This window comes from Acanthaster planci, linkage group LG21 (assembly GCF_054643075.1).
Source record: "Acanthaster planci isolate LZ-2023a linkage group LG21, COTS_SCS, whole genome shotgun sequence".
Lineage (NCBI taxonomy): Eukaryota > Metazoa > Echinodermata > Asteroidea > Valvatida > Acanthasteridae > Acanthaster > Acanthaster planci.
In genome coordinates, this window is record NC_141797.1 from 8,198,607 (window position 1) to 8,225,130 (window position 26,524).

Here is a 26,524-nt window from a genome sequence, read left to right on the forward strand (position 1 = left end):
AGTCCGTGAAATTTTGGTTTCGATTTGGGCCATTCCCTTCGCCATTAACTCCCCATAGTTGACCAATGCCAAACACAGTCGGGATCTGTTTAGTCTGGGAACCAGACAGCGTTAGAGACCTTGATTTTATCAGTGACTTATTACTCGTAGCAAAGCCTTGTGTATGAACAATTTTAGTGTCATGAAATTTCGTCCAAAATTCGATACCGGCGGAGTCCGGAGATTGGACACGAATTCAGCTGATACAAGCATTCCCTAACGTGGCATATGGGGACACTTCCAAAATTTCACATAAATATTAAAAAGTTCTCAAAAGTTAATTACCCCTCCAAAGAAATACTAATTGTTATTTATATCTCCACTTACAGACTTGACCACAGGTTTGTTAGATTTTTTGGGGGGTCGCATGTAAAAGAGTTCATTTTGCCCTTCAGGAGAAAAAAATTGGAGCCATTAACCCTAACAGTCCTCAGTCCTCCAACAGGTGAAGGATTTAGGACTGTTAGGGTTAATGTAAAAATGGAACTTTGAACTATGTGAGTAGAATCAAAGTTGTTTTTAATATTTGAAGTAAAAATATTGCTTCGGCTTTGAAGGCATCAGAGGAGAGAAATCAAGTGTGCCACGTAGAGGCCAGGCCGTGTAGAGTACATAGACAACACTGCAAATGAAGCCCCTGGAATGCTCTTTGTGGTATTCTCTGTCAGTTCATTGACTTGCATCTGATTACGGAACAGATTAATCAAGTATGAAGCCCTCCCCCCCAAGTTCCAGAATTAATGCAGCGATGCGGGTTTTTTCTTGGGGGAGAGGTTGGCTTTTTAAGACTGACATTGAACACGGAAATGAGTGTGTTTAATCAAGGAGCAAAGGCCAGTACTACTTCTGGTTATACGTCGCACGTACGGCCATGCCGCCATTATTTTTTTGTTAATCAGCTGGCTGCAACTTTGCAAGTTGCAGGCTACCCATGGTCCACCCTTTTTGTTCGACTACAATACGCAGTCGTAACAGCTCTGCCACCGGGTACGACATATGCAGCAAGGTATGAGACGGAGAGAACCCCCCTGCTTTGTATTGGTCATTGTCTCGCAGGAATCTGGGGAATTCCTTTCAGACATCTTGGAGGGGGGAATGTGTTAAGTAACAATAGTCTGGAATGTGTATAGTGATTGGACATGTTGGGGGGTTACCCCTCGGTCTCATTTCTTTCTGGGTATAGGGTACGAGCTACCCATGAATTAGTCTGGTCCCAATTCCTTCAAAGTGTATACCCAGCAAGAAATGAGACCGAGGGGTACCCCCCCCCAACATGTCCAATCCCTGTACACATTCCAGACTATTGTTACTTAACACAGCCCCCCAAGATGTCTGAAAGGAATTCCCTAGATTCCTGCGAGACAATGACCAACACAAAGCATACCTTGCTGCATATGTCAAAGTGAACAAATTGCCCCTCTGACTTGTGGCCAGCCGGGGAAACTTGGACTTGTGGCGGTCCGGAAATAGAGGGCGCTGTATTTGAAAAAATTTGAGAAAGAATTGAAAAAAAATTGACGCGCACGTTCAAAATCGGCGCGCGCTGACCTGAGACCGACTTTTTTTGGGGGGGAGCTAAACTTTGAACTTTGGCGTCGGGAAAGTTTGTCAATAAATTTGTCAGGATTCGTGTTTGTTTCTGTTTGTGTGTTCATGTTTGGTTGTAGCAAATTTGAAAGTTGAAATCAATTGTGCCAAAATTGAAATACAAAAAAATGGAAAATTATTCTTGGACTAAAACGGGTTGTTGTAAAAATATTGATGAATTTTATGGATTAAGCAAAAGTTAAGGTTTATCATTTATAATTATATCTTAGTACAACTGAACCCCCACCACTCTTTATGGTAGAACTGGCTTTTAGTTTTAATCTAAAGTTGCGCCCTATGCATGAACGCCGCCCGCCGCCCGCCGCGCCCGGGCACGTGGTGTTACACGAATAAAACAAGCCCGCACATTGAGGGCGGTCGTCAACTGACAGCCTGGTGCCGTGCCACTTCTGATTTCATTGTGCAAATGTGGGGTCATTGATAAGACTTATTCTTCCAGAGTCCGGTCCATGCATGCGCATGCATCATGTGGTTGAAAATGGCGGTCATTTCTAATAAGATCGAATTTTTGGTTATTTTTGCCTTCATTCTTGGAAGTGAATGTCACAAACTCAACGTGCCTAGAATAATGTTACCTTATTTTGCAACCACGCCAATAAATTTCACCCTAGAGGCCTCTGATAGCTGTTATAAATGGTGGGTAACGTTTTAATATCTCCAACTATCCAGTGCATCACCGTATCATGTGCATGCACGATTTGTGGGATCACTCGACCTTTGCGCAATTTTCCTACATCTGGAAACTTGAGGGCATCCCATTTGGGTCCTTGTGCGTTTTGTTCATTTGTTATTCGATTTGAAATTGAAAAAGGAAGAAAAAAAGTTGTTTCTTTCTGCCCAAAATTCTGGTCGTTCTTGTTTATCATGTTTTTCATGTTGAAAACGAAAATATAATCTTTTTAGCGGTCATGCTATTTAGTGTCAACACATTCAACTAGCATCAACATGAGCTGCATAAACTCGGGGAAGGTTGAGAAATTTTCTACAGATATTGGCCAACCATAGTTGGGCTGGCCCAACTGCAGCACTATAGTTGGGACTGTCCCAACTGGGGACAGACGCTACTGTCATGAATCATAGTTGGGTGTAACAGCCTTGTTTGAAATTTAGTTTAATCCCAGTTTCGTAATTTCGCCAGACTTGTAAATACTCATGAATGTCTCTGAGCACTTCTCAAAAGGAAAGTTGTCTTTCAGAATGGGAAAAATTCGGGTTGCTCCATTTTTGCATGCGTGCTTACAGTGTACATTACAGAATGAAAAATGAAGCTGTTTTTCAGTCTTCAAATATTGTCAAAAAGTAGATCAATAAATTATGATGTTCGTTTTCACATTGAAAAATAAGAAAAGAAAGTGATTGTCATTTTTCAGTTTTAAATGAAAGACGAAAAATGGCTTGTTTCTCTTTTTTTAATTTTCTGGTTTTAAAACGAAAAATGGGAAATGACTCATTTTTCTATTTTCAATTTTTGTTTTGAATGCGAAAATGACTTGTTTTTTGGATTTGTGGTTTTCGTTTTCAAATCGAAAAATAAATGAATGAAATGTACATGGACACCCTGTGCCACTGACAAAAAACGATTGAGCTCCATTACCCCACAATGTATCACTCACTGTGCTTGTGTCTGGTCGTTGGTCGAGGGGCTGATGAATTTGTAAAATTTTTTTCCTCTTTCGTTTTGAAGTTGGAGAGGATGTTATAAGGTTAAGTTTGGATTCCATTGGATTCTGCAAAGAAAACAAATACTGTATGTACATTTTGAAGCAGGGATTTTTGGTTACGTTTTTGAACTTTTGGGATTTTGTGGACAGGTGTAATGCAGGCATGACACAACAAGCTTATTATTTTGTGCATGAAAAGGAGTGTGAATTTTGACTGTAAAGCTTGAAATTCTTGTTAATAAGGAGGGTGATAAGTGCCTTATTTCAGTGTATTGTTACATTTCAAAAAATTTTTAAATTGGAAATTAAATAGGCGAGCTTCTGTATGCAAAACAAAGACAAATTGTAATCCAATTTCCTGTTGAGAAAATGAGATCTCAAATTAACAGTTCCCTCACTGAGTTATACATATTCTCAGTATGAAGAATCCATGTGGCATATGGTCGTGAAGGTCAGCCATTGCTAGATGGCACACTGAGGACAGGCACTCATGGGTGAAATTCTGCCCAATCTTTGTTGAGGAGGTCCAAGTAAGATATCCTTATGAGTTTACACGAATGTGGCTGGTAGCATTGTTAGATGTAATGATGTAGGCCTCTGTCCTCAAAATGACCAGGTTTAACACAACAATCGTTTGAATTTTGTTATCAGGCGATCTTCGCGGCCAGAGGTCGCCTCGGTCAAGCCCATTGAGGGGAAGGATGGGAAGTGTTCCCACAGGGCAAAAGTGACCGCTCTGTCCACCCACCCAACTCAGATGACCACTGTGATCTTTGCCGAGGAAGCAGGTTGGTGACAACGTACGCCCATCAATGTACATTAGGGTAAAAGGCGGCGCCATAGACCTAGGCCCAATTTCCGTCAAACATTTTTTTGCTGACCGTAGCACAATTTGCTTAATGTTGAGCATCAACTACCACCCAAATCCTCTTTTTTTTCAGCAAGTGGCCAGACCATCCGATGTGACGTGATTGTGGACACCATTGATCTGATCGACATAGTCACCACCACCAGGGTGCTGTATCTCGGCGATTCCCCCGAAGAATTTGAAGTCAGGGCTCTTGACGATGAAGGTTTGTATCCCACAGGAACAGAAATGAAATCTGTCCACTTGTCGTGGAAAGCATGCGACACCTGCTGGCTTGATTCCCATGGTCGTGATGAGCTTGAGAAAATAAATCATCTCATCGTAAAACGCTGCTGTAAACTGGATATCTGACCTGATCCCTTATGGATTCTTACAAGGAACTTATCTGAAGTCCAGCACTATGCTGATAAGCAGTGGCGAATTCTTTATAGCAGACTCGTCTTTCCCTATTCAGTCTTCCAAAATATCCAACTGTCCGTAGGTATTTTTATTTAAAGATCTGGTGTATTACTGGGGTCTTTGAAAGGCCGTCCACTTACCGAGTAAGAAGGACTTCTGTTTCAGGGTCCTTTTTTGGGTCTAGTCTAGTCCTGGGAAGGGGGAGGAACTTCTGTAAAACTCTTTGCCTGGGGACAGCTATGCAGCTTTGGCGGGATTCGAACCAACCCATCTGGAGAGGCTGCGACAAAGCTACAATAGCAGTTTCCAATTGTGCCTTTCACATTCCTGTTACTTCTCACTCTCCAAACAGGGAATACATTTAGCAGTTTAGAGGGCCTAGAATTTGAATGGTCCCTGCTCTCCGACAACGATGCTGACATCGTCGTGGACGCCAAGACAATCCTAAGGTAGGTCTTCAGACAGCAGCGCATCTTCAAACCTAGGTTTCCTGTTTTGCAAATGAATGTGTTTTGCTGTCAACCACCCTGTGTTGGATTTCAGTAAGTTTTTGACACATCACGAATTCGGGATGTGTCTGTTTGCCTTGATAAAAATCTGACCCCAAGTTGACCTCTGACACAGGCTGGTGACCTACCATGAGTCGCCCTACGACCCGCCCAAGTACATTGAGAGGATGGAGGAGCAAGGCAAGCAGGGGGACCGCATCCTGATCGAGGGCATCCGGGCGGGGTCAGCAAAGGTCATGGCCAAGTTGACCTCTCCGGGATTCAAGGTACACCGCAGCCCTGTCCGAATTAATTGGCTGTGGCTTGAAATTATGCATGAGTCTATGACAGTGGCTGCAGGCACTGCCTATAGCGTTGTGTGTAATTTGAAGCCACAGCCATGTAAATTGGACACAGCCTTAGGTGGTGTCTAAATTGACCGGCTATGACCAGGAGTACACACACTTGCTTATGGGATGTTGGTGCACCACGCAAATCTTTGTTGACAGACTTATTCCTAAAAGAGCCACAGTTAATCTTTTGATCTGTCACAACTGGAGTGATGGGTTCCACCTTAAGAACTCAGGTGTCCCTGATCTTTTTAAACTTGCAGCCTGTTTGTTTCTTTTAGATCTGGATCGTGATCAGAGACCTAAAGTTGGTTTACCGACACCAAAACACGCCTAATGGCTGGGCGAACTGCCTTTGGACCACTGAACGTAGATCCTTACCCTTGTGAAATAGATGGGCCACATGTGCACATGCAGGGTTACCCAGTTTCACTACAAATGTAAAGTCTCAACTCAAGTCCACATGGTTTTGTTGCTGGGGTCATTTGAAGTTCAAGGCAGCGCTGTGGCAGTCAGTGGAACGTGTATGCTTAACAGCTGACCTGTCTTGGTAAAATGGGCTTTGTGTGAAAACAGTGTGTTTGGGGTTTGAACGGGGGTCACAAGATACAGCGTGAGAAAATAGTAAAGTACTAAAACTACAAAAAGTACTAAAAGTTCTAAAGTACTAAAACTACAAAAAGTACTAAAGTACTAAAACTACAAAAAGTACTAAAAGTACTAAAGTACTAAAACTACAAAAAGTACTAAAGTACTAAAACTACAAAAAGTACTAAAAGTTCTAAAGTACTAAAACTACAAAAAGTACTAAAGTACTAAAACTACAAAAAGTACTAAAAGTACTAAAGTACTAAAACTGCAATTCCTGCATTCTTTTTGTTTTCACAGGATGTGAAGCCAAGTGTTACCAGGGTTATCGTCATTGACCACCTGATGCTCAACCCCGCCCACGACATCTACATCCTCGTCCATGCCCAGATCAGGTACCAGGTGGAGAAGCTGAAGCAGGGCAAGATCACGGGTGAGTTCTGCCAGGAGGTGTTGGGAAAAAACCAGAAGTTCCTGGAAGCTTTCTGAAAGCTGAACTTTTCCTTGAAGTTCCTCGGAGTGCAAGGAAGATCTGTAAAATTTTTATGTTCCTGAGAAACTTTTCACATTACTTTTTGTGAAGTTTGTGGAAACTCCTGGAAGTGCTGGGATAGTTCCTGGAAGATCTTCAAAATTCTTGAGTGTTCCAGGAAGATCTTGGCTGTTCAGAGCTCTGTTCCTGGAAGTTCAAAGAATTCCCTGGAAATGCTGGGAAGTTCCTGGAAGTTATTGGAAGCTGTGTTCAGAAGCTGTAGAACTAGTTTTGGGTCTCTGCAGGACATCGGTGTTCTAATTTAGTTTTTCTCCTCTTCTCCGACCCCCTCGTAGTGGTTCCCATGCCATCCACACAGTACAAGCTGCAGATTAAGGACAGCGGCATAGCCAGTCTAGAGGATGCTACATCAACGGTAACCGGTGTGTCACTGGGTACCACCGAGGTCGTTCTCCGAGATAAGAGTATCCTTTAAAACAATCAGTGTCTAGATTTAAATCTCAGATAAAGGAGTTTACCCGTAGGTTAGTCAGCTTTATCTGTTTCATTTTTTTGTTTTAAACCGTTGATCGGGACTTTGAAATTTAGCATTATTTGATATCAAATACATTTATTTGGAGTTTTGCCCTAAATTGTTCTCAACTACCAAGCAAGGGGTCGTCCATAAAGTACGTACGCACGAGGGGGGGATGGTGCCGTTGCGTACACCATGCGTACAGAGGCGTGTTCAAGCCAGTGCCTACCGTATGCAAACCGAAAATATGCCTGTAACGAATCTTCTTCATAGTAGACACTTTCTCTTACAAATAAGTACCAGGATCGGCTTTTGTGCATAGAAAAACCATTCAAAAACAGTATCCGCTGCTGTCCGCCCCACCATTTATCCTCTAGTGCCAACGCCCCTCACCAGTAATTGTGGAATGTGTGCGGGGGGGTTGGAGCTACTACGTCAGCCATGCGCACGGGGGGGGCAGGGATCTGAAAAGTCGACATTTCGTACGCACGTACTTTATGGACTGCCCCCAACAAGCTGACAAACCACCTCTTTTGATGTCTCAATCGTAAGAGCCAACAGCGCTCTGTCACTTTTTCAGGCGTTATTTTCCCTTTCAACTTTGGTCGTCAGACATCAAGGAAGTAGCCAGTATGCCAAGCTCCACCATTCACGTCATCGAACCGAAGTACCTAGGTAAGCCCGCCATAAGCAGGGGATGCACCTTGCTGAATGCGACGACTTGAGGATAGGACTTGACGAGTTCAGAAACTAGAGTTTTTGCCAGTCGCAATCTGCTGGTCGGTAAGACCAAAATATTCAGATATTCGATTGAACTGAAGGTCAAGTATTCGAATAGTGAATTATTCGAGTTGACTCAGCCCTACCGTAAGTTCCGTTCGCACCTCACAAATTGTGTTGCATAACACTGTATGTTCTATCCGTTTCAGGATTTGTGGTGTTGCCCGGTAAGAACTGGGTGCTGGAGACGGGGCGCTTCTACGAGATTCTGATCGAGATATACGACCGCGACAGCCACAAGATGTTTCCGGCTGACATACCGGTGAGTCTCCCGCGGTTTGTCAGCGCTAGACCATCGTTCGGTCAGTCAAGCACTTTGCTGTCCAGTCACGTATGCACAGGTTTCGTTCATGGAAGAGATTTTTGTGTGCCGATGGGAGAATTTCCCCCCCACCCTGGATAGACCTGAAAATTTTCCTTGTGAAAACATTTGGTTGCGGGCCTTTGAAAATTATCAGTGTTGTTGAAGATGGAGTTTCATTACAAATATTGCTCACCCGCACTATCCAGTTTTGAATTGTAAAAATTAACGTGCAAAGAGCGCTCTTAGCAGAGATTGACGTAATAGATTTTGTGGTCACAAAATTCCAGTGAAAGTAGTGAAGAAAGAATTCCACTTTCCAATTCCATTTCCCGGGCCGCCACAAACAGACCTTCGGCCAATCACGAGTAGGACTCAACTTGACTTATCCCATAATTACATATAGAACTCATTTGCCCACTAGCAGTGGTGAAGTGGTTTTCTCCGTGTGAGTAAATTGAGTAAAACTGAGTAAACATCCCGTGCTGAAAAGCCTCCTCCTTCCCCAAAGCTTCACAACTCTGCCAGATTTGGGAAGTGCTCCTGTGTGGAGAAATCTAATCTTTGTGTCACTGACTAGCAGGATAGGTCAGCCTGTCGTCTCGATAACCGCTACGGAGAGCGCGAGGACGACAGTGACAGTGTACAGCCCTCACCCTGTGAGGTATCACGTAGTGGAGTTCCGATTGTCGATGCTTCATGCTTTGCTGAAAAGTTGTTAAGTTTTCCTGTTTTGGGAAGTTGAGTTGCGTTTCGCATGTCTGAATATTGGAGAGGATGTGGGTTCTTGGTAGAAATTTTTAATAACATTGCCAACTGTTGCTGCTTAAGTGTTATAATAACAGGAAGATGTTCAAGTCCGAGCAATTTGCATTTTTGAGGAGAAGCGATGGAATTATGCAGAGGAATTTCGTTAGAACCTAACTCCTGAAGCTTTTTTGTTGCTAGAAACTACCCAAAAATCAGTCACAGCTCAAGGTCTCAAGGTGCACATCCAACCAAAGGCCAAATAACGTGGTCTCACTGTCCTGTGTGGCCTGACGTACGCCCATTGCCACAGGCCTGTCCATTCATCGCATTATGTCATGGGTTGAACCACCAAGTGGCGTGTACAATAGTCATGGTGTGAGACAAAGCGACACTCCGTCTGCAGACCTTGTACACAGGATTATGCAGTTCCTGGTGCAGCAGCTATGCAATAAGCCACTTGGGAGTTAAATTGGAATAAAATCTGGTACCCTGTGTTATCTGATTGCATAGAAACGTAACAATTTGAATTCCCCAGACTAAAGACACTGTTGCTATACTTTGTGATTCGTGGCAAGCTTTTGCTTAGCGATCACCAGCTCTGGAATGGACTGGTTCCTTTGTGCCCTTCTTTTCCATTGAGAACAGTGTATTGTTGCAAGGCGTCTCTTATGTAACTAAGCAAAAGCTTGCCCCAAATCACGAGGTATAGCAATAGTGGCTTTAGTATGGAGAATTCCAGTTGTTATGTTTATGTGAATTTAAAGAACTCAGTGTACCAGATTTTATTCAAATTTAACTTGAAAAAGGCTTATTCAGATTTGACCTTGGATATTAGGGACTGGCTCAGTCTGAACTTTCCTTTTGGCACGCGTCGTTCTCTTTCCCAAACTGGCTGCCGTTCCACTGCGCAGAATTCCCCTCGGGAATGCCGCCTTAGAGTGATTTATTCACGAAGCAGACCGTTTCCTCAATGGTAACTTGAGGGAGTTGCTTGGGTTGGTTCGGAAATTTGCTAAGTGCAGAAGATATCTGCTTGGCACCGGCAGGTTACCAGCCAAAAAGCTGTACATTGCACATTGGTCTTGGCTGGTCACCGCGTTAAAAAAATCACAGCAGTGTGTGTTGCAGTCTTGAGTGTAATATGTGAAAGTCAAACAGTGCATGGTGTTGATATTTTAAAAATTAAGAGAACAAATAACCCACTAAAAGAGTGTTTCTGGTAAGAAATGAAAATATCTCTGAGTTGCATGTTAGCAGACATTTGAAAAATAAGGAAAACAAGAAAGAGTTTTTATTGTAGATTTTATGTATCTGTATTGGAACTGCTTTTCCTTTGTGTTCACCGTTTGTTGTTAACGATTTTTAAATTTTTAAAATTTTTAGAGTGTTGACTAACAAATTCTTAATCATCAGTTTTTACCGCATGTGTTTTGGTGTTTCAAATAGCAGAGAAAGTTCCTAAAACCCATGCTATACAAGTACAAAAGTCCGATTCACAAGATTTCTTTCTGATGTGAATGTTTTTGCTCACTTTATAACATTGGTTGCATTTTCTTAAAAATAGTCAGTAATAGCACTGACAGTCCTGAATCCTCCAATTTCAATGTGATTTTACATACACCCTAGGGGATTAGGTTAACCCTAACCGCCAAGCATATTGTTTGGCTTACACTACACAGTACTACAAAATACTAAGTAATAGCCTGAGCCTGAAGGACCTAGCACTACAGATTACTACTTCTGGCTAGGTTACTTCCATTGTTACTTGTACAGAGAACAATAAAGCCATGCATTCATAGTGCCACAGCTCTGTATGGTACATTGTCTTATCTATTGTATCTTACGGCTTCACAGAACAATAAAGTCATATCCTCTTTCAAGCGACAGCGCTCAGTACTGCATTTTACTGCAAGTAGTAGTTTGTAGTATTATGTAGGGTTAGGGTTAATAGCTTTTTATATATTTGATATTTGATATTTTACCTTTGAATTACTGATTGAGTTGACTCAATTTGTCTCACAAACTTTGCAGAGGTGCTGCATTAGTTTCCCGAGAGGCACCTGCACCGCTCATTTTTTTATTCAACATCAATCTGTAAAACTCTTTTGCCTCCCAATTCGTCCCCCTTTTCAGAACATTCGCATCGAGGCCGACTTTGTCAGCGAGTATTTTGATGTGTTGCATTCCACCGTCAACGGCACCTACCACTACGTGCGGACGCGGCAGAGCGGCCTGACGGAGATTGAAGCGGCGCTGGTGGCCATCGTCAAGCCGGTGAGTAGTCTCCTGTCAGGAGGCAGTCACAATGCCATCAGAAGACCATCAAATGTCATTGTTATTGTTGTTATAAATTATTTTTGGTAACGGCACCAACAATTTCTCAAAAGCGCCCTAGGCACTGTAGCTCGCAAGCCTGGAGAAACCCGTAGAGAGGAGACAGTGAGAAGCAGTCACAGTTTTAGAGGTGGGAGGAAAACCCCAAAGGAATATTCTGGGTAAAACCCACAGAATCAGGTTGGAACTGAAAACCCAATCCACATGTAGACCATGCCAGGATTCAAACCTGAACCGCAGAGTCGGAAGGCGAGGAAAGAACCACTACGCCAACCTGACTCCCCAGTCTTTGAACAAGTCTCACACTTTTCGAGTGAACTGTGACAAGAGCATTCCTTTGTCATTGTTCAACCTTCCGTGTCTGATCCTTCCAATGAACGGACTTTTAACTGGACCGGACCTGCGGTGAACTCATTGTTGTTTTGTGATGCAGGAATTGGTTCCCCGCATCATTTATTTAATGTAAAAGCTGATGTCATGTCTAATTTCTAAAGAGTTGCTGGACAGACTGAGAGAGATAGAGGGTAGACGCTCTTGAATCAAAACAAATATTTTTGTTATTATTTTAACCCCTTCACGCCGGGATTCTTTTGACCGTGACTGCTGGGCTGCGGTTGGCCCAGCATGCAAAGCTCTGTCCAGCAGCAGGCCCACATTGAAACCGCAGCTGCATGGTGAATAGACTGTGTGGTATGCACTAATCCTCACACAAAGCCGCGGCTGTCAACGTCTCCTGGTGTGAAGGGGTTAAGTTCATGCATGAGTCATGAAATTTCAAAGAGAAAAAGCATAATTTCAAGATAGGTTATTGAAAATTGTAGAAAATACATTCCTGGAGCTAAGAGAGTTTGAAGGCGTTCTTAAGAAGAAATCGAACGTCAGTGATTTCAGCGGATGGAAAAGTACAAGTTTTCGGAAAAATAAAGGAGTGTCTGTGTCCATAACAAGTTCCACATCTCTGAGACAATAAAGTCTTTCTGGTGTTTGCCAAATGTGGAACGAGGCATTGATCACGTTTTGAGATTTATCCAAAGCTTCCTGGTCCTTTGTCATATGTTATATGTCATTTGTCATATGTCATACATTTTACAACCTTTGTCATTTGTCGCATGCAGGACGGAGAACTAGAGAAATTCAAGGTTCCAATCAGAGACACCCAGGAGGCTGAGATCTTCGATCCCATCAGGGTGCAGCCCGAGATTCTGGTGTTTCCGTGGCAGCCGAGAAAGCCCATTCCATATCAGTACACCCTCAAGGTATGAGAATAGTCGTTAACAACTCAAACCATCCCAGAGTATTTTGACCAGACAAATTTTAGTGCCGGAAGCTTTCAGTCTGGACGTCGTGAACATTTTGCCTATGATGGTTCTCTTTGTCACGTGCTGTTTTAGCGAATTCTACCAAGGCTGGAAGTGTGAATTTTTTATGTCCTGCCAAGTCTTGTACCATCACAGGGAAACAGACGAGTGCTGTCGTATTACGTAAAATAACTTATATGTCCAGTCAGACTAATTTGGTTCACGCCCTTTCAAGAATTTTTTGGGTTTTTTTTGTTTGTTAGGCCACTGGGGGAACAGGCACCTACGTCTGGACGCCAGGCAACCGAAACATCGCCACGGTCAATGTCCACGGGATCGTCAGCACGGCGACGGAGATGGGTGCGACCAACGTGACGGCAGCCGACAATCGCAACCCGGCCCACTACGGGCTGAGCAAGGTGGGCCATGGTATTTGTCACCCGGTATCGAAATTCCCTGACGCCCTTTGTCTTGGGTGGCCGTGCAGACGGGGTAGGGAGAGAACAAACTGACCCAATCCAAACAAATGAGCCAAAAGTCATCAAAGCTGTTTTTGAATCAAAGACCCCAACCTCCTTAGTCTGTTTCTCCCTCTTCTGCCCGAAAAACCGAAGGCTACTACAGTTTTCTAGACGAACCGGTGACTAGTGTTGCACAGGTGCTAATTAACCCTCCTATGGTTTTACTGCACAAATGTGCACAAATGCCCACAGTCACTGGTGAGCCTGTAGTTTCTATATGGAACTCAAACATGCACAGGTTCAGTGTGTACACAGTAGGTTGTCAGCACAAAATGACCCAGGGTCTTTTGTGCAGTCCTCTTCACTGCATTTGGTTTACTGCACAATGACGCACATGAAACAGTGAAGCACAGTTGTTGGGCAGCACAAAAGTGCAATCTGATATTCCTGTGAGGGACTGTTGGTGCAGTGCACAACACGACACAGCTGTGCTTCTTTGAGGTGTTCACCAAATGACCCAAAGAGTGACTTCAGCATAGGAGGGTTAATGGGTGGTAAAACTCGGCGTATTTTAAACTCAAGAGAAGTAGAGTTTGTGGGCCCATCTAAATTGCAGAGCCGGTCGTTTTGTGACGTTGCAGGTGTACGTGCTGCCACCCAGTGAAATTGCCTTCCTGGACACCACCGTGGAGGCGTTGGTAGGATCGACCCTTGACCTCCCGCTGGCTGGCTATGCCCTCGTACCCCCCGGTGAGTACTGCACCTGGTCTGACTTTGGTGGGGGGATATGTTTGAGTGGTTCTGTGCAGTCTGCTGGGTGCAATGCACGCTTCAGTTGATTGGCACAGCAGGGTTCCTGCGGCCTGAAAAAGTCATGGAATTTTGTAAAATGACTAAAGTCATGGAAAAGTCATGGAATTTTTCAAACACTGTGTGATTCTGTTATCAGAAATAAGTACATAAAATGCGTGATTTTATTTGCAACTTCACAAGTTAGACTAGTCAAAGAAATTGCATTATTGGGTCATGGATTTTTCATAATTTGGTCATTGAAAAGTTACGGAAAAGTCATGGAATATAATTGTCCTTTAGGTGCAGGAACCCTGCGCAGGAACCCTGCACAGAAACGTGCTAAGCGCCGGAAACATTTCTTAGCAGAAATGGTCGAAGAGCGGAAATGTTATGTGACATGTATTTTTGAGAGATGATTATAACCAAGATTATTTCCACAAACAAACATTAACTTTTTGTTGAAGGCTTTGGAGTTCCTAACACGAGAGCATGCTGATAACAGTTTCCGTGGGCGATGAATATTCATACTTTCTGTTTTTGAATAGAGACCTGTACCCTCTCTGAGTGATCCTTCCAGGTTTTCAACATTGCCGATATTTGCAATTTGCCATATTTGTCTTATAAAGTTTGGCACGATTGCTTGCCATGGGACATGTATGAATCGCATGGTTTCGGACTAACACCTGATGAATAAACTCTCTAATGGTATGTAGGAGGCAGAGTGCCATTACAGGATTATAGAGGTCTCGGGTTAGAATCCCACCTCGGTCAATTCTCTTTGTCCATCAAATCCTGTTCTTTTCTAACGCAGGTTTTGCCGGCTCAAAGCAGCCCTGACCGACTGCGCCCTGCCCGTATATTATAGGGCAGGATGTTGGAGGTCTTGGGTTAGAATCCTACCCCTGTCAATTCTCTTTGTTCATCAGGTACCTTTGTTTCTTGTTCAACTGATGCAGGCAAACTCAAAGCCGCCCTGACCGACTGCAGTACACTGCCCATAAGCATTGCCCTCTCGGATACCACCATCTTCCAACAAACAGAAGGTGAGTGGGAAAGTATGAAAGACGATAAATCACCAAGACAGTTGATATGATCACAGATGAAGAAACAGCCGATGTTTTGACTTCCTTAACCCTAACCCTCCTCAATCCTTCACCTGTTGGAGGACTGAGGAGTGTTAGGGTTAACCCTTCCCGAATAGACCAACTGCACCGCCTAAGTCACCTGACCTATAGTGGGTGTCAAACATCGGTAGCGTGGCGTCCTTTCGTTGCGAAGTGTGTCATAGGTGTCGTGTACCAAAAACCGAGCTGACGGTCAGTTGAGTACTCACACTACTGATGTGCTGAGTACCGTACTGAAAAAGGGCAGTATTTTTGGTAAACAACACTTGTGGCACACTTTGCTACGGAAGGACGCCATATTGTTGATATTTGACACCCGCTATAGGTCAGGTGACTTACATGTAGGTGGCGCAGTTGGTTAAAGCCATTACAGACCTTGCAAATATACCTTGTCAATATTTTGGATAGTGTAACAAGCATAAGGCAATAACTGCGCAATATACAAATAATCTTGTATATTACACATGTTATATTATTAGTTATATTATATTGATACAATATAATTTTAAGAGCTAGCTGACTTTATAAAATCATTGGACCCCCCCAAAAAATTGAAAGAGAAGTTGGCATTCTGGTTTCTTTATGTCCACGTGCCTGCAGACTCCCCTGCAGGAAAAACATTATAACTTAAAACTTTTTAAAATTTAAAAAAAATGTTTGAACCCTTTGCAATATCTCATATTTCAAATGTTGTTTCCATTCCATATTTTAATCAGGCTGCCAGTCTAAAATCGGTTTCAATCCAGAAGATTTTGCTAGTCCGCTCCGTGCGGTTGCACGCACCATTTGACATCGACCCATCTTTTCCCATCCATTCTTACCATTTTTCCCCTTCCCAGGAACCGCCAATCTCGTCAACGGTGCGTGCCGCATGATCCCCGTGAAGGCGCTCAACCCGGGCCACACGCAGGTCACCGTCGCCTACGAGCAGGGGGGCCAACGACTCCAGGCCGCCATCACAGTCTCAGCATACGTGCCCTTGAAGGTAAGGCAGCGTCAAATCCCCATGGTCCGTCCCAACATCACATTTTCCACTGCTCGCTGGGCCCAGAGGCATTCTTATAAACCACCTCAACTCCTTGGAGTGAACACAACCATTACTCTTAATAATCAACCACAAATAATCCTTGGTTCAGGCCGTTGCGAGTCCAGACTCTTCAAATGACTTCTGTGCATTAACTGATCAGGTGCAAAGTCAGCTGTTCTCAAACTGAGTATTGAATGTAAGAAATTGTATTGTCATACGTCTGTCTTGGATACTGTCTGTTCATTGGCCCAGAATGATCACATGACAGGGTGATATATCCGCATATCACACTCACTGTGAGACTTCTCATTCTGCTGATAGCATGTACATGCAAACGAGACAGAAGAGCTTCTCGAAGGTCAAGAGCGACCGTTGTGGCTCATTTAGTCATTTTTTTTAACCAGGGAATTTGATCACTGGTTGCGCTCGTATAACAAACTCGTTCGAGTCCCCGCAGCGGGTATAAGGTAATGCAGGGACCACTAACCAGACTACATGACATGTGGACTTGTGTTCACTGGTACCCACGCTACTTTCACATTGAAGTTTACGCACTTAAAGAAAGTGAGGGGACAGTGCATTCCAGACGATATCATTTACCTCTGTTGTATTGATTATACAGTTTGACAACAGGCCTAAAAATTCAGAGCTGGTTCCTTTGGATAAATTCCTCATTCTCGACATAATTAAGACTCAGGTATGACAAACTGTACTGAGGCAGGGTTCTCATCTTGTGTTCCGACAATTTAAAGCAATGTAACCAAACTGAGGCTGGAGGGAAAACTAGTCTGTTCCCTGATGTTAATATGTGAAGTTGTATTACTATTGCCAAAGGGACTGCAGGGAACAAGACAAACATGGCTGCCTACGCGATAAAGGTCTATAAGTGTCAAAGAAGCAGTAGTTCATTTATCTATAAAAGCGTTTGCCATGTGTAATGGTCCCATTTGTAGAGCAACATTTCCCAGTGCACAGAAATACAAGACCAGTACTGCCCACTGTACATTGGTTATGAGGTACCGTCAACTTTTCTGAATAAAATGAGTTGTGTACAGATTGAAATTTATTTTTTGTAGTAAGCCTTTGGCGAGTTAAATTTGAGTAAAATATGGTATGCTGAGATATCAGATCGCACACAAACGTAACAAGTGGCATGCCCCGATTTACGAGGTATAGCAGCAGTATCTTTAGTATGGAGAATTTAAATTGTGATGTTCACTTGAATTTAAAGAACTCAGTGTACCAGATTTTATTCAAATTTCACTTGCAAAAGGCTTATCGAATGATATGTTTAGAGGGATTTGAACCACAGTTTTTTGGAGTGAGGCCAAGTGGTACAGGTTTTCACTGAGTTGTTTGCTACTGTTGGGATTTTGTTATCGTTTGCTTCTTGAAACTTTTTGTTTCTGTTAGTTTTTGGTGTTTGTTGTTTGCTTTCGAAGCATTTATCTCTATTTCAATGGTCACAGTTCAAACATTGATTTATCTGTTGCTAGACTGGTTTAAAGTTATGTTTTTTGTTGCTGTTAACTTGTTTCTGCGTATTAGCGTAGCAAAACCTGATTGGATTCTACGAAAACAAAATTGAATGAAATTGGCATCAGAGCTTAGGTAATGTTGGTTTATAATTCTATTAAATTGTTGACTTACAACGTGGCCGTTTCAGAATAGTGCGCCACGAAGAGTTTGCACCGCGTTGGCCAATCGCAGTGCGCGAGATCTAATGACCAAATGTGCATTTGGAAAGGGTCGACAGATTTCGCGTGTTGTGATTGGCCAATGCATTGCAAACTCTTGGTAGGGCACTGTTGTGAATTGCCCAGATTGAATTTAAGATTTAATCATGAGATCTTGAAACTTCTTCAGTAATGTTGAGTTGTTTATGAAAATTTGAAGTAAGACTTTCTTAGGAGACTATGCTAATGCCCGATGATTCACATAATCACTCATGTTTTGATTATTCACTTTTATAATGTCACATTGATTACCCTAGGTCTTGGATCCAGAGAGCATCGCCGTGGCTTCGCCTGCCGCCTCCAAGACGTTTGTGCTGACGGGAGGCCCCCAGCCATGGGTACTGGACCCATCTCGCTACTACGAGAGGCTGACAGCGGAGCACCCGGCCTGGGTCTCCAGCAAGCACGTCAAGATGTTCGGCTCAAACAGTAAGGCAGCTTGCTGAAATTTTTGTCTCACAGTCCCTCTCTGACAGCATAGTGTAGAGGGTTTACACTGCTGCCATCTTGTGGGCCACTGCTATTGTTGCACAGGGAATGCACAGAGGAGGTTTCTCCGTGGAACAAAAGAACTACCCTGCAAGATGGCTACCAAGCAAAGCCCTTCTATGGTTATTGTGATACAAAATGGATATGAGTGGAAGGAGACGCCCATTGTTAACATGAGCAATTTTTTTCTTCTTGTAGAGAACAACCACGTCTTCACTGTGGTTTGCCTTCAGCTTGGAGAGCAGACGTTCACGGTTACCGTGGGCAACAGCCCCACGGCCAAGAACAGACAGCCTGCTGTATCGAGAGCTACAATCCAGTACGTTAATGTTGGAATATTTCCCCAAGGCACAAAATCCCCATAGGGGTAACTTTCACACCCTACATTTGTCTTCATAGACCTACCCTACTATGGACTTGGGATCTCACAGCCTTACCCCGTAGCCTTCTCCATGATTAATCTTGCATTACACGCATGATATACATGTATCTACAGGTGTCTTTTATGGACCTGCCCCATTATGGACTAACAATGTCATAACATGCCTCGTGTTCTTGATATATTCTGTGATTGACCTATCCCACTTGTGTATCCAATATAGACCTATTGCACTTATCTATCCAATATAGACCTATTCCACTTATGTATCCCATATAGACCTATCCCACTTATGTATCCAATATACATGTAGACCTATTCCACTTATGTATCCAATGTAGACCTATCCCACTTATGTATCCAATATACATGTAGACCTATTCCACTTGTGTATCCAATACAAACCTATCCCACATGTGTATCCAGTATAGACCTATCCCACTTATCACGCTTATCCATCCAATATAGACCTATACCACACATCCATCCATCCAATATACATGTAGAACTATCCCACTATCCAATATAGACCTATCACAAACATCCATACATTATAAACCTATCCCACACATCCATCCAATATAGACCTATCCCAAGCATCCATCCATTATAAACCTATCCCAAACATCCATCCATTATAAACCTATCCCACACATCCATCCAATATAGACCTATACCACACATCCATCCAATATAGACCTATCCCAAGCATCCATCCAATATAAACCTATCCCACACATCCATCCAATAAAGACCTATACCACACATCCATCCAATATAGACCTATCCAACATATCTTTCCAATATAGACCTATCCCACACATCCATCCCTTGTAGACAAGTCCCACATGCGTTTTCCCATGTGAGCCTACATCAAAACCATACATGTTGAAGTCTGGTCTTTTGTCACTAGAGACTCGTTTTTCTGGCCTTTCATTTGCAGAACAGTTTGGTTAGTCGTGTCAGACAGATTCTGACTCAACAGTAGTTTTTTCCAAGTACATTTTGAAATTAGTGGGGTACTTTAGTTGAGAATTTAAGTTTACGTACACAGCCACATCCTGTTATTTTGAACAGCGTGCTTTCCTGTCACACGTGATTAGTTGAAAGTTTGTGGTGCGCGCTGGCATCATCTCAAGTGTTCACATTTAAAACTTCTGTCTTTAGGTTCCTCTGTGCGTCACCCATTAGGTTGCAGCTCATTCCGGTCATCAACCAGCCCCACTTGGAAGAACCGTGCCCCATCACCCTAGATTCCAATAATCAGGTAAGAACCGAACTGAACCAGACCGAACCGGTTTGGGCCAGTGGCACCAAGGACCTCTTGCGTTAAGCAAATTTAAATTTGGAAGATCTCTGTCAGTACAATCGCTTTTATTGTTAAGTTTTCAACATGGTTTTTGTTCATCCTGTGTATTTTAACAACATTATTAATACAGCTAGTTTAGAATCCTTTTGTCACTTAACTCCTTGATGACGGGAATTTCTTTCCGAAAGCCGACTCAAAGAATTCCGGCCTCGCTTGGCCACGAAAGCCACCTGCCAAACCGCAAATTCTCGGTTTGTGGCCCTGCGTGCTCTGCACGCTTTGAATTACACAGTGAAAAGGCTGATTGTTTGGTGGCAAGTGGCTCTACTCACGCTTCCACATTCCCATTGCCTCTTTTCAAAGTGGGGACTATTGTGAAGCTGGTAATTATGATGCAAATTCGGTCTTTTCATTTCTGGGCTACACACAAAGGCCAATGACCATATATACAAGAGCCAGGGTCTGCCTTCTTTCACCGTGTTTGCTCGAGCGTGGGTCGAGAATAATAGCTGACAAGCGGGCTGAGGATGTCAATTTTTACGGTGACTCTAGCAGCTTCCCGGCGCGAAGGGGTTAAGATTTATTCTATAATCTGTCTTTGTGCAGTCTGTAAAGAAAGATTGTTTACTGTTTTTCTTTAAATATTTTTGCCAATTTTTGGCACGGTGTTTCAGATTGTCTTCTCGAAACAAGGACAGCTGAAGGTTGGATATTTCTTGTGCTGTAAAAGACTCCTGTCCAAGGAAGGCCAGGGTTCCTGCGGCCTGGAAAAGCCATGGAAATTTGCTTTTGTTTTCCAGGCCTGGAAAAGTCATGGAATTTAGCAAAAATGACTAAAGTCATGGAATGTTTCAAACACTGTGTTTGTGATTTCTCTTATCAGAAATAAGTGCATAAAATACTTGGTTTCTATATGCAACTTTGAAAGTCCAAGAAATGGCATTACGGGGTCATGGATTTTCACAATTTGGTCAAGCAAAACTCAGGGAAAAGTCATAGAATTTAATCGTGCTTCAGGTGCAGGAACCCTGAAAGCATTCCAGTCTGTGTATTGTGTGCTTGAAATCATTTTCAAGTTCACGCATATCGCAATTTCACCTTTCACCCATTATTACCATATTTGAAAAAGACTGAAAACGTCAAATTTTCACTATTGCTGCCTAAAGCTAGCCTTGCATTGACAAATAGTAGATCCTAACCATGCTTGGTGCTGTCTTTTAGCATTCTTTTTTTCAATATGTCCTCTACCTGTAAATGCTTCATGAAACATTTCTTCCCATCTTCCAAGCCAAGATAATATAATTACTGTGAGTAGAAAACTACTGATATATATCTCAGTTCATGCTGATAACCAAAGATGCAAATTGAAAACAAATCTTCATATGTGCTATACGCTGTCCCCATATTTTCAGCAACACAGGGATTTGAGCCAGTGGGCTTTTTGGCAGCATAGCAAGAAAAGTAGCAAAGGAGCCTCTATTGCTGAGGAAACAGCGCCCTCTCTTGGGGCAGCTCGAAGCCCCTGGGGGCGGCATGCTGACAAAATGCACCCCAAGTTTTAATAACAACAGTCCGTAGTTGATTAAAAAATGATGATGTGGGGAACACAAGTCCCTTCACAAGGCCAGTCGTAAATACGAGTAACGGGGTGGACAATGACGAAAGAATGCTTCTGTCACAGCTCATTTGAATAGCTTGTGAATTGGCTTAAGACTGAATGACTTGTGATGGACTTGTGATGGACTCGAAACGTGTGAAAGTGAAGCCCTCATGCGAGCGCTTGTAGACAGGTAGACGATGCGTGAAAGCAAGAAGACGGTTATGCTTTCACCATCCCGAGCCCTCAAAGTCTCCCATCAGACTGTCGTTTGGAAAAGGTCAAAGCCATTTGACGATGAAGCACACGTGTCAGTCAGTGTATGACCGCTCTGAAATGTCAGACCTTGTCGCGTGCATATCTCTGTGCCCCTTTTAACGTTGGCTGTGTGCTGTCAGGGACATGAATTGTTCAGAATACCGAGCTTGTCCGGTTCCCGGACTCGATAAATCTGACTGCTCTCTTTCAAATTCAAGCGTCCGGTATCGTCCACTCTCAGGTGAAAAAAAAAAAATAGGAATTTTTCCATTTTCTGAAATTATCTGAAATATACCAAACTCATTGTTGTCAACATTTAGATATTGTCATTGATGGTCAGACACTGTCAGGTGTGTCTATGTACAAGTCAGCGGATATCTATGTGCGCGTCTACACTTGTGCCAAGCGTTGCATATCCGTCAATATTGTTCCTGAGGGGATTTTGACAGCCGAACGCAACGCACACGTGTGTTATGTTAATGGGTCGGTTTTTGTGTCTGTGAAAGTGAAACGCATGAACGCATCCCAAAAAGGTACATAAAAATTGAAAGGCGCCATAACACAAAACGTATTTAATCATCATGGATGTATTACGAAGTTCTGTAAATCCTGTAATTCTTGAGTTCACGCTTAACTTGAAGCTCTCCTTGGCTTGTTTTTAAAAACACTATGCTGAAACAATGATAAAAGTGATCGACAAAACTCCACCTGCATCTAATTAAAAGGCTTCTTTTGGACAATCCAGCAGGGGCTGGCTATTAACCCCTTGACAACGGAAATTTCTTCCTGAAAGCTGACTCCAAGAATTCCAGCCTCGCTTGGTCACGAAGGCCACTTGCCAAACTGCAAATTCTCGGTTTGTGGCCCTGCCTGCTCTGCACGCTTTGAATTACTCTACTCATGCTTCCACATTCCCGTTGCTTCTTTTCAAAGTGGGGACTATTGTGAAGCTGGTGATTACGATGCAAATTCGGCCTTTTCATTTCTTGGCTACACACAAAGGCCAATCACCATATATACAAGAGCCAGGGTCTGCCTTCTTTCACCGTGTTTGCTCGAGCGTGGACCGAGAATAGTAGCTGAAAAGCGGGCTGAGGATCTCAATTTTTACGGCGGCTCTTACCGTCTCCCTGCGCGAAGGGGTTAATCTGGTCCTCACTTATCGTTGTATTTCTCAATGTCTAAAAAAACTGAATATTTTTCCTCCTTTTCTTGTATGTTTGTACCTTTATTCCTAGTGTCAAGCACAACTGGAAATTTAAAGATGAAAAAGAAAATGCAATGAAATAGCTTCCAGCCTAGCCCAGATGGGGATTCCCCAGGGCCCCATGACATGTTGCATCATGGTCTATTTTTAATCGTAGATGGTACCTGACCTGAGATTTCATGCCAACTTGTCAGGATGATGTAGGTCAGGGAACCAGACTAATGTCGAGCTGCCTCATTGGTATTGTCATTCCGTGTTCCAGCTCCCCGTTCTAAACAGCGCCGATCTGGACATCATGGTGCGGGCTGTGGACAGCCACGGCAACCTCTTCCACAATTTCTCCTCCCTGGTGGTCACCTGGGTCAGCTCGGACACCTCTCTGGCCACCTTCCCCACCCCGCTGACTATGTACGCTGACGTGGACGGCGAGATTCGGGGCTCCAAGCTTCTGAAGGGTCAGTCATCCCATCCACTCTTGCCACCTTTTGAAACGCGGCGTGATTGCACAAATATTGACTCCTTTATCTTAAAATACAATAAAACTTGCCCTCCTTATTGATCCCTGGAGGCAAGGACAAGGGAAAATAGAAGGTTCCATGGATCACTTAAGGAGGTTAGTTTATACTCCACCGTGGGATAAAGCAGTCAGTATTTGTTATATAACACCTCTCCCAAAGACTATGTTTGCTTTCATTGATACCTGATTAATTTAATCAAAGTACAGTTCAAATGTTATTCTACTTAAAAGCAAAATTAATTTTGTTGATAATTCACTTGCCATTTCCCCAACTACCTCTTCATGGAATGGTTGAACCCGGCTCCTCAGCTCCAGGGAATAGGTGCACACTTGTATGCATTTGTACACAGTACCAGTTGTTAGGCATGTAGGACTTTGGTTGTTATAGTTACAGTCCTGGCAATACAGCAAGAAGGCAAACATACCGAACGGCAAGTGACTGGCTCTTAGTTAATGAAGATAACCTGTGGTCGAAGTATTATTATAAAAAAAAAACAGGCAGAATTAGGCCGAGCTACGAATAGACAAACAATTGAAAATATGGAATATTTGCCCTTCCCCATGGCTTAAAAAAATGCCCTGTGAGTCTCACAGTGAAGTTTCACAAGAAAGGCCCAAATTTTAAAATTTTTTTCCCTCATTTTTGTGATTTTGAACTGGCCTCTTTCAACACTCACTCAGCGTCTGCTTTTTTGGTCTTGTATTGAACAATTCAGCCTGGGAGGTTTGCGAAATGAGTGAGAAACTTGGTTCCGTCACGGTCACTGCCGCCTCTTCTGGCTACGACCCTGCCCTCTTCAAGAAATACAAGATCCAGCTTCCGGTAAGCTAAACGAGGCAAAAAAATTTCAAAACCGAATAACACCCTTTGCAAAAATTTGGTCCAAAAGAATTAGAAAAATTTATTTTAAAAAGTAGTAAGGATGGCATGTTAACATGGAAAGATTTGTTCCTTTTTATCAGATCCAGTGAAGAAAAAATCATTCTGTTATTTGAATGAGTTGACTTGCTTTGAACTCACATATAAGTCATATCATGTCAGTCTCGGCATGTAGAAAACCTTTGGTGGCACACCAGTATGCTATTTCTGCCGTCCGTGGTTCGAATCCAGCCTTAGTCCATGTTTTCCCTGTGTTTTAAATTTTTAACTGTAATATATTGTAACAGATGCACTTTGTCAATGTTTATATAATTCAGTTCATGGAACACCTCACTAGATGCAAAATGGGTCTGAGAAAACAAGGGCAGTGCACTGACCTAACAGACCAGTTGTCTCTGGTTCGATTCCCCGCACTAGTCTTCATGTTTCGCCTCTGTCCCCATTTATTTCAATAGTTGGAGCTGAAACCCCTGAGTGCCTCTCTCGACTTGAACCTGGTCGAGGAGGCCGCCATTGACCCGGAACAAATTGCCATCTTCAACCATCCGTCCAACCAGGTAAGTGTGGAGTTGGTACCCAGCGGACCAGTCCTGGCCTTGGTCCGGGGGGTAAACAGCCCGTAACTGATATCAGGCTACCGCTGGGCCCGGTCTCTTGGGGGTACGTGGTCCGTGAACGATGAACCCCGCGGTATGGTAATGGCTGCCAAATGAGCCGTTAGCAGTGTTTGCAGCAAAGGTCGCTGTTGCATATTCATTCATCTGACCTTGGAAACTCCGTGGTTCGCTCTGTCCCTAGTCCCCCCAGGATCTGCCTCTATGAAGACTCTGCCTTTTGATTCATGTGTGTGTCTTCCTATGGTCTCAGTGGACTGGGCACCCCGCCGGCTCCATAGGAAAGCGCACCTGTCAAAACGTGCTACGTCATCAGCACAGAGGTTCATCAGTGACTGTTATCTGAAGTTTTTAAAAAAGCTGCTTAATATCAACAATAATTTGAAGTTGCATTTTTTCAGTGGGTGGGATTGATTAATTGGAGTGTTTTAATTAACCTTTGCAAGCATAATTTTTTCAGTACCACATGCTCATGCATTCAAAAGCTTGCTTAGATGAGACTCGACTCAATGACCTCCTGACCTGTAGCTGTCTCCCTTGATGACCCTAACTGACCCCTGAAATTGACTGACTTCCGACCCCATCAAGCTCGATGATGTAAAACATGGCCTATGTTCAGTTCGGCCTAAATTTGCAAGGTGCTCATCACAAATATGTCAGGATTTTCCTGATTTTAGGATTGTCTATCATCTGGATTTTCCTGATTTCAGGATTTGTCAAACAATCTCTTTCAAAATCTGCCAAATCCTGGAGTTTACCGTGAAGGTGTTTTCACTAATAAAAGTTGATTTAAAACAGAAAGACGATTGAGACAGAAGAAAGACTAAGAAATTGGTATTTTAAGGGATGCTCGTAGGTGACCACAAATGTAAACCGTAGATCCTACGAGGCTGTCTGGCCTTCAAACCCTCTGATGATTATTTTGTGGATATTTCATTTTCTTCCAATCTCATCCCTGAAACCCCGACCAGGTTTTAATGACGATCTAAATGAAGCAATCTTTATTCAGGGGATTCTGAAATTGGTTTTGTCTCTTCAAGGTCCGTTTCACACTGCATGGAGGCTCGGGCCACTTCCTAATCAGGCCCAGCCAACAAGGCATAGCGGAGATCGACTACGACGACAAGAAGAAAAAGATCGAGGTCAGCCTGCCCCTTTAAAAACACTCGTCGGTTCCACACGGTTGCCCTTTCAATATTTCTTTGGTCGCTCATGCAAGCCCATGTTGTGTGAAGCTGTTTGCCATCAGATGATGGCATTACTTCAAACGTGTATCAGGGTTAATGCTGAGATTTGTTTTTTTTTTTAAATATTATTGTCCCCAGTTCCTGGATTTTTAAAACTATAATCTGTCAGGGTTTCTTTACTCTCTTGCTCCGTTTACAAAACCCCTGTGCAAAATTAAGCATAATCGTGGGCATTTGGGAGAGAGTTTGTACCTTGTTTCGCAGTTCAAAGTCAGGAAAATAATTTTTGTAAATCATTTTCCTCAGGTCAAAGAAAATGGTCTGTCTGTGGTTAGACTGCTCTTGAGGAATTGATCATACAGACCATTGCAGACACACATTGTCGAGTCTTGGGACTAGACCAGCTTCATTATGATTGTAAGCTGACAAACAAACGACTTTGTATCCATAGTCTGCTGTTACCGTTAACCATTGAT

At 43.1% G+C, this 26,524-nt stretch overlaps 1 protein-coding gene across 5 annotated transcripts in view; it reads left to right on the forward strand.

Annotated features, from left to right (window-relative positions):
* The first annotated feature begins 2,057 nt into the window (after positions 1-2,057).
* The window catches only part of LOC110983998 (nuclear pore membrane glycoprotein 210-like), a 56,103-nt gene continuing 31,636 nt past the window's right edge, over positions 2,058-26,524 (forward strand). The window contains exons 1-25 of one of the 5 annotated variants that reach the window (XM_087131213.1): positions 2,058-2,283; positions 3,960-4,096; positions 4,250-4,381; positions 4,928-5,024; positions 5,200-5,350; positions 6,302-6,434; positions 6,830-6,958; positions 7,621-7,683; positions 7,938-8,050; positions 8,670-8,753; positions 10,973-11,113; positions 12,289-12,429; positions 12,735-12,890; positions 13,574-13,682; positions 14,681-14,767; positions 15,688-15,833; positions 16,829-16,891; positions 17,869-18,040; positions 18,299-18,419; positions 19,647-19,746; positions 20,463-20,492; positions 23,113-23,305; positions 24,084-24,190; positions 24,703-24,804; positions 25,902-26,003. In XM_087131213.1, the coding sequence (XP_086987339.1) occupies positions 2,114-2,283; positions 3,960-4,096; positions 4,250-4,381; positions 4,928-5,024; positions 5,200-5,350; positions 6,302-6,434; positions 6,830-6,958; positions 7,621-7,683; positions 7,938-8,050; positions 8,670-8,753; positions 10,973-11,113; positions 12,289-12,429; positions 12,735-12,890; positions 13,574-13,682; positions 14,681-14,767; positions 15,688-15,833; positions 16,829-16,891; positions 17,869-18,040; positions 18,299-18,419; positions 19,647-19,746; positions 20,463-20,492; positions 23,113-23,305; positions 24,084-24,190; positions 24,703-24,804; positions 25,902-26,003 (2,979 nt within the window). In that variant the 5' untranslated portion in view covers positions 2,058-2,113. The remainder of the gene's footprint in view (positions 2,284-3,959; positions 4,097-4,249; positions 4,382-4,927; positions 5,025-5,199; positions 5,351-6,301; positions 6,435-6,829; positions 6,959-7,620; positions 7,684-7,937; positions 8,051-8,669; positions 8,754-10,972; positions 11,114-12,288; positions 12,430-12,734; positions 12,891-13,573; positions 13,683-14,680; positions 14,768-15,687; positions 15,834-16,828; positions 16,892-17,868; positions 18,041-18,298; positions 18,420-19,646; positions 19,747-20,462; positions 20,493-23,112; positions 23,306-24,083; positions 24,191-24,702; positions 24,805-25,901; positions 26,004-26,524) is intronic. The other 4 variants (XM_087131215.1, XM_022243759.2, XM_087131216.1 and 1 more) reach the window with 4 other exon arrangements.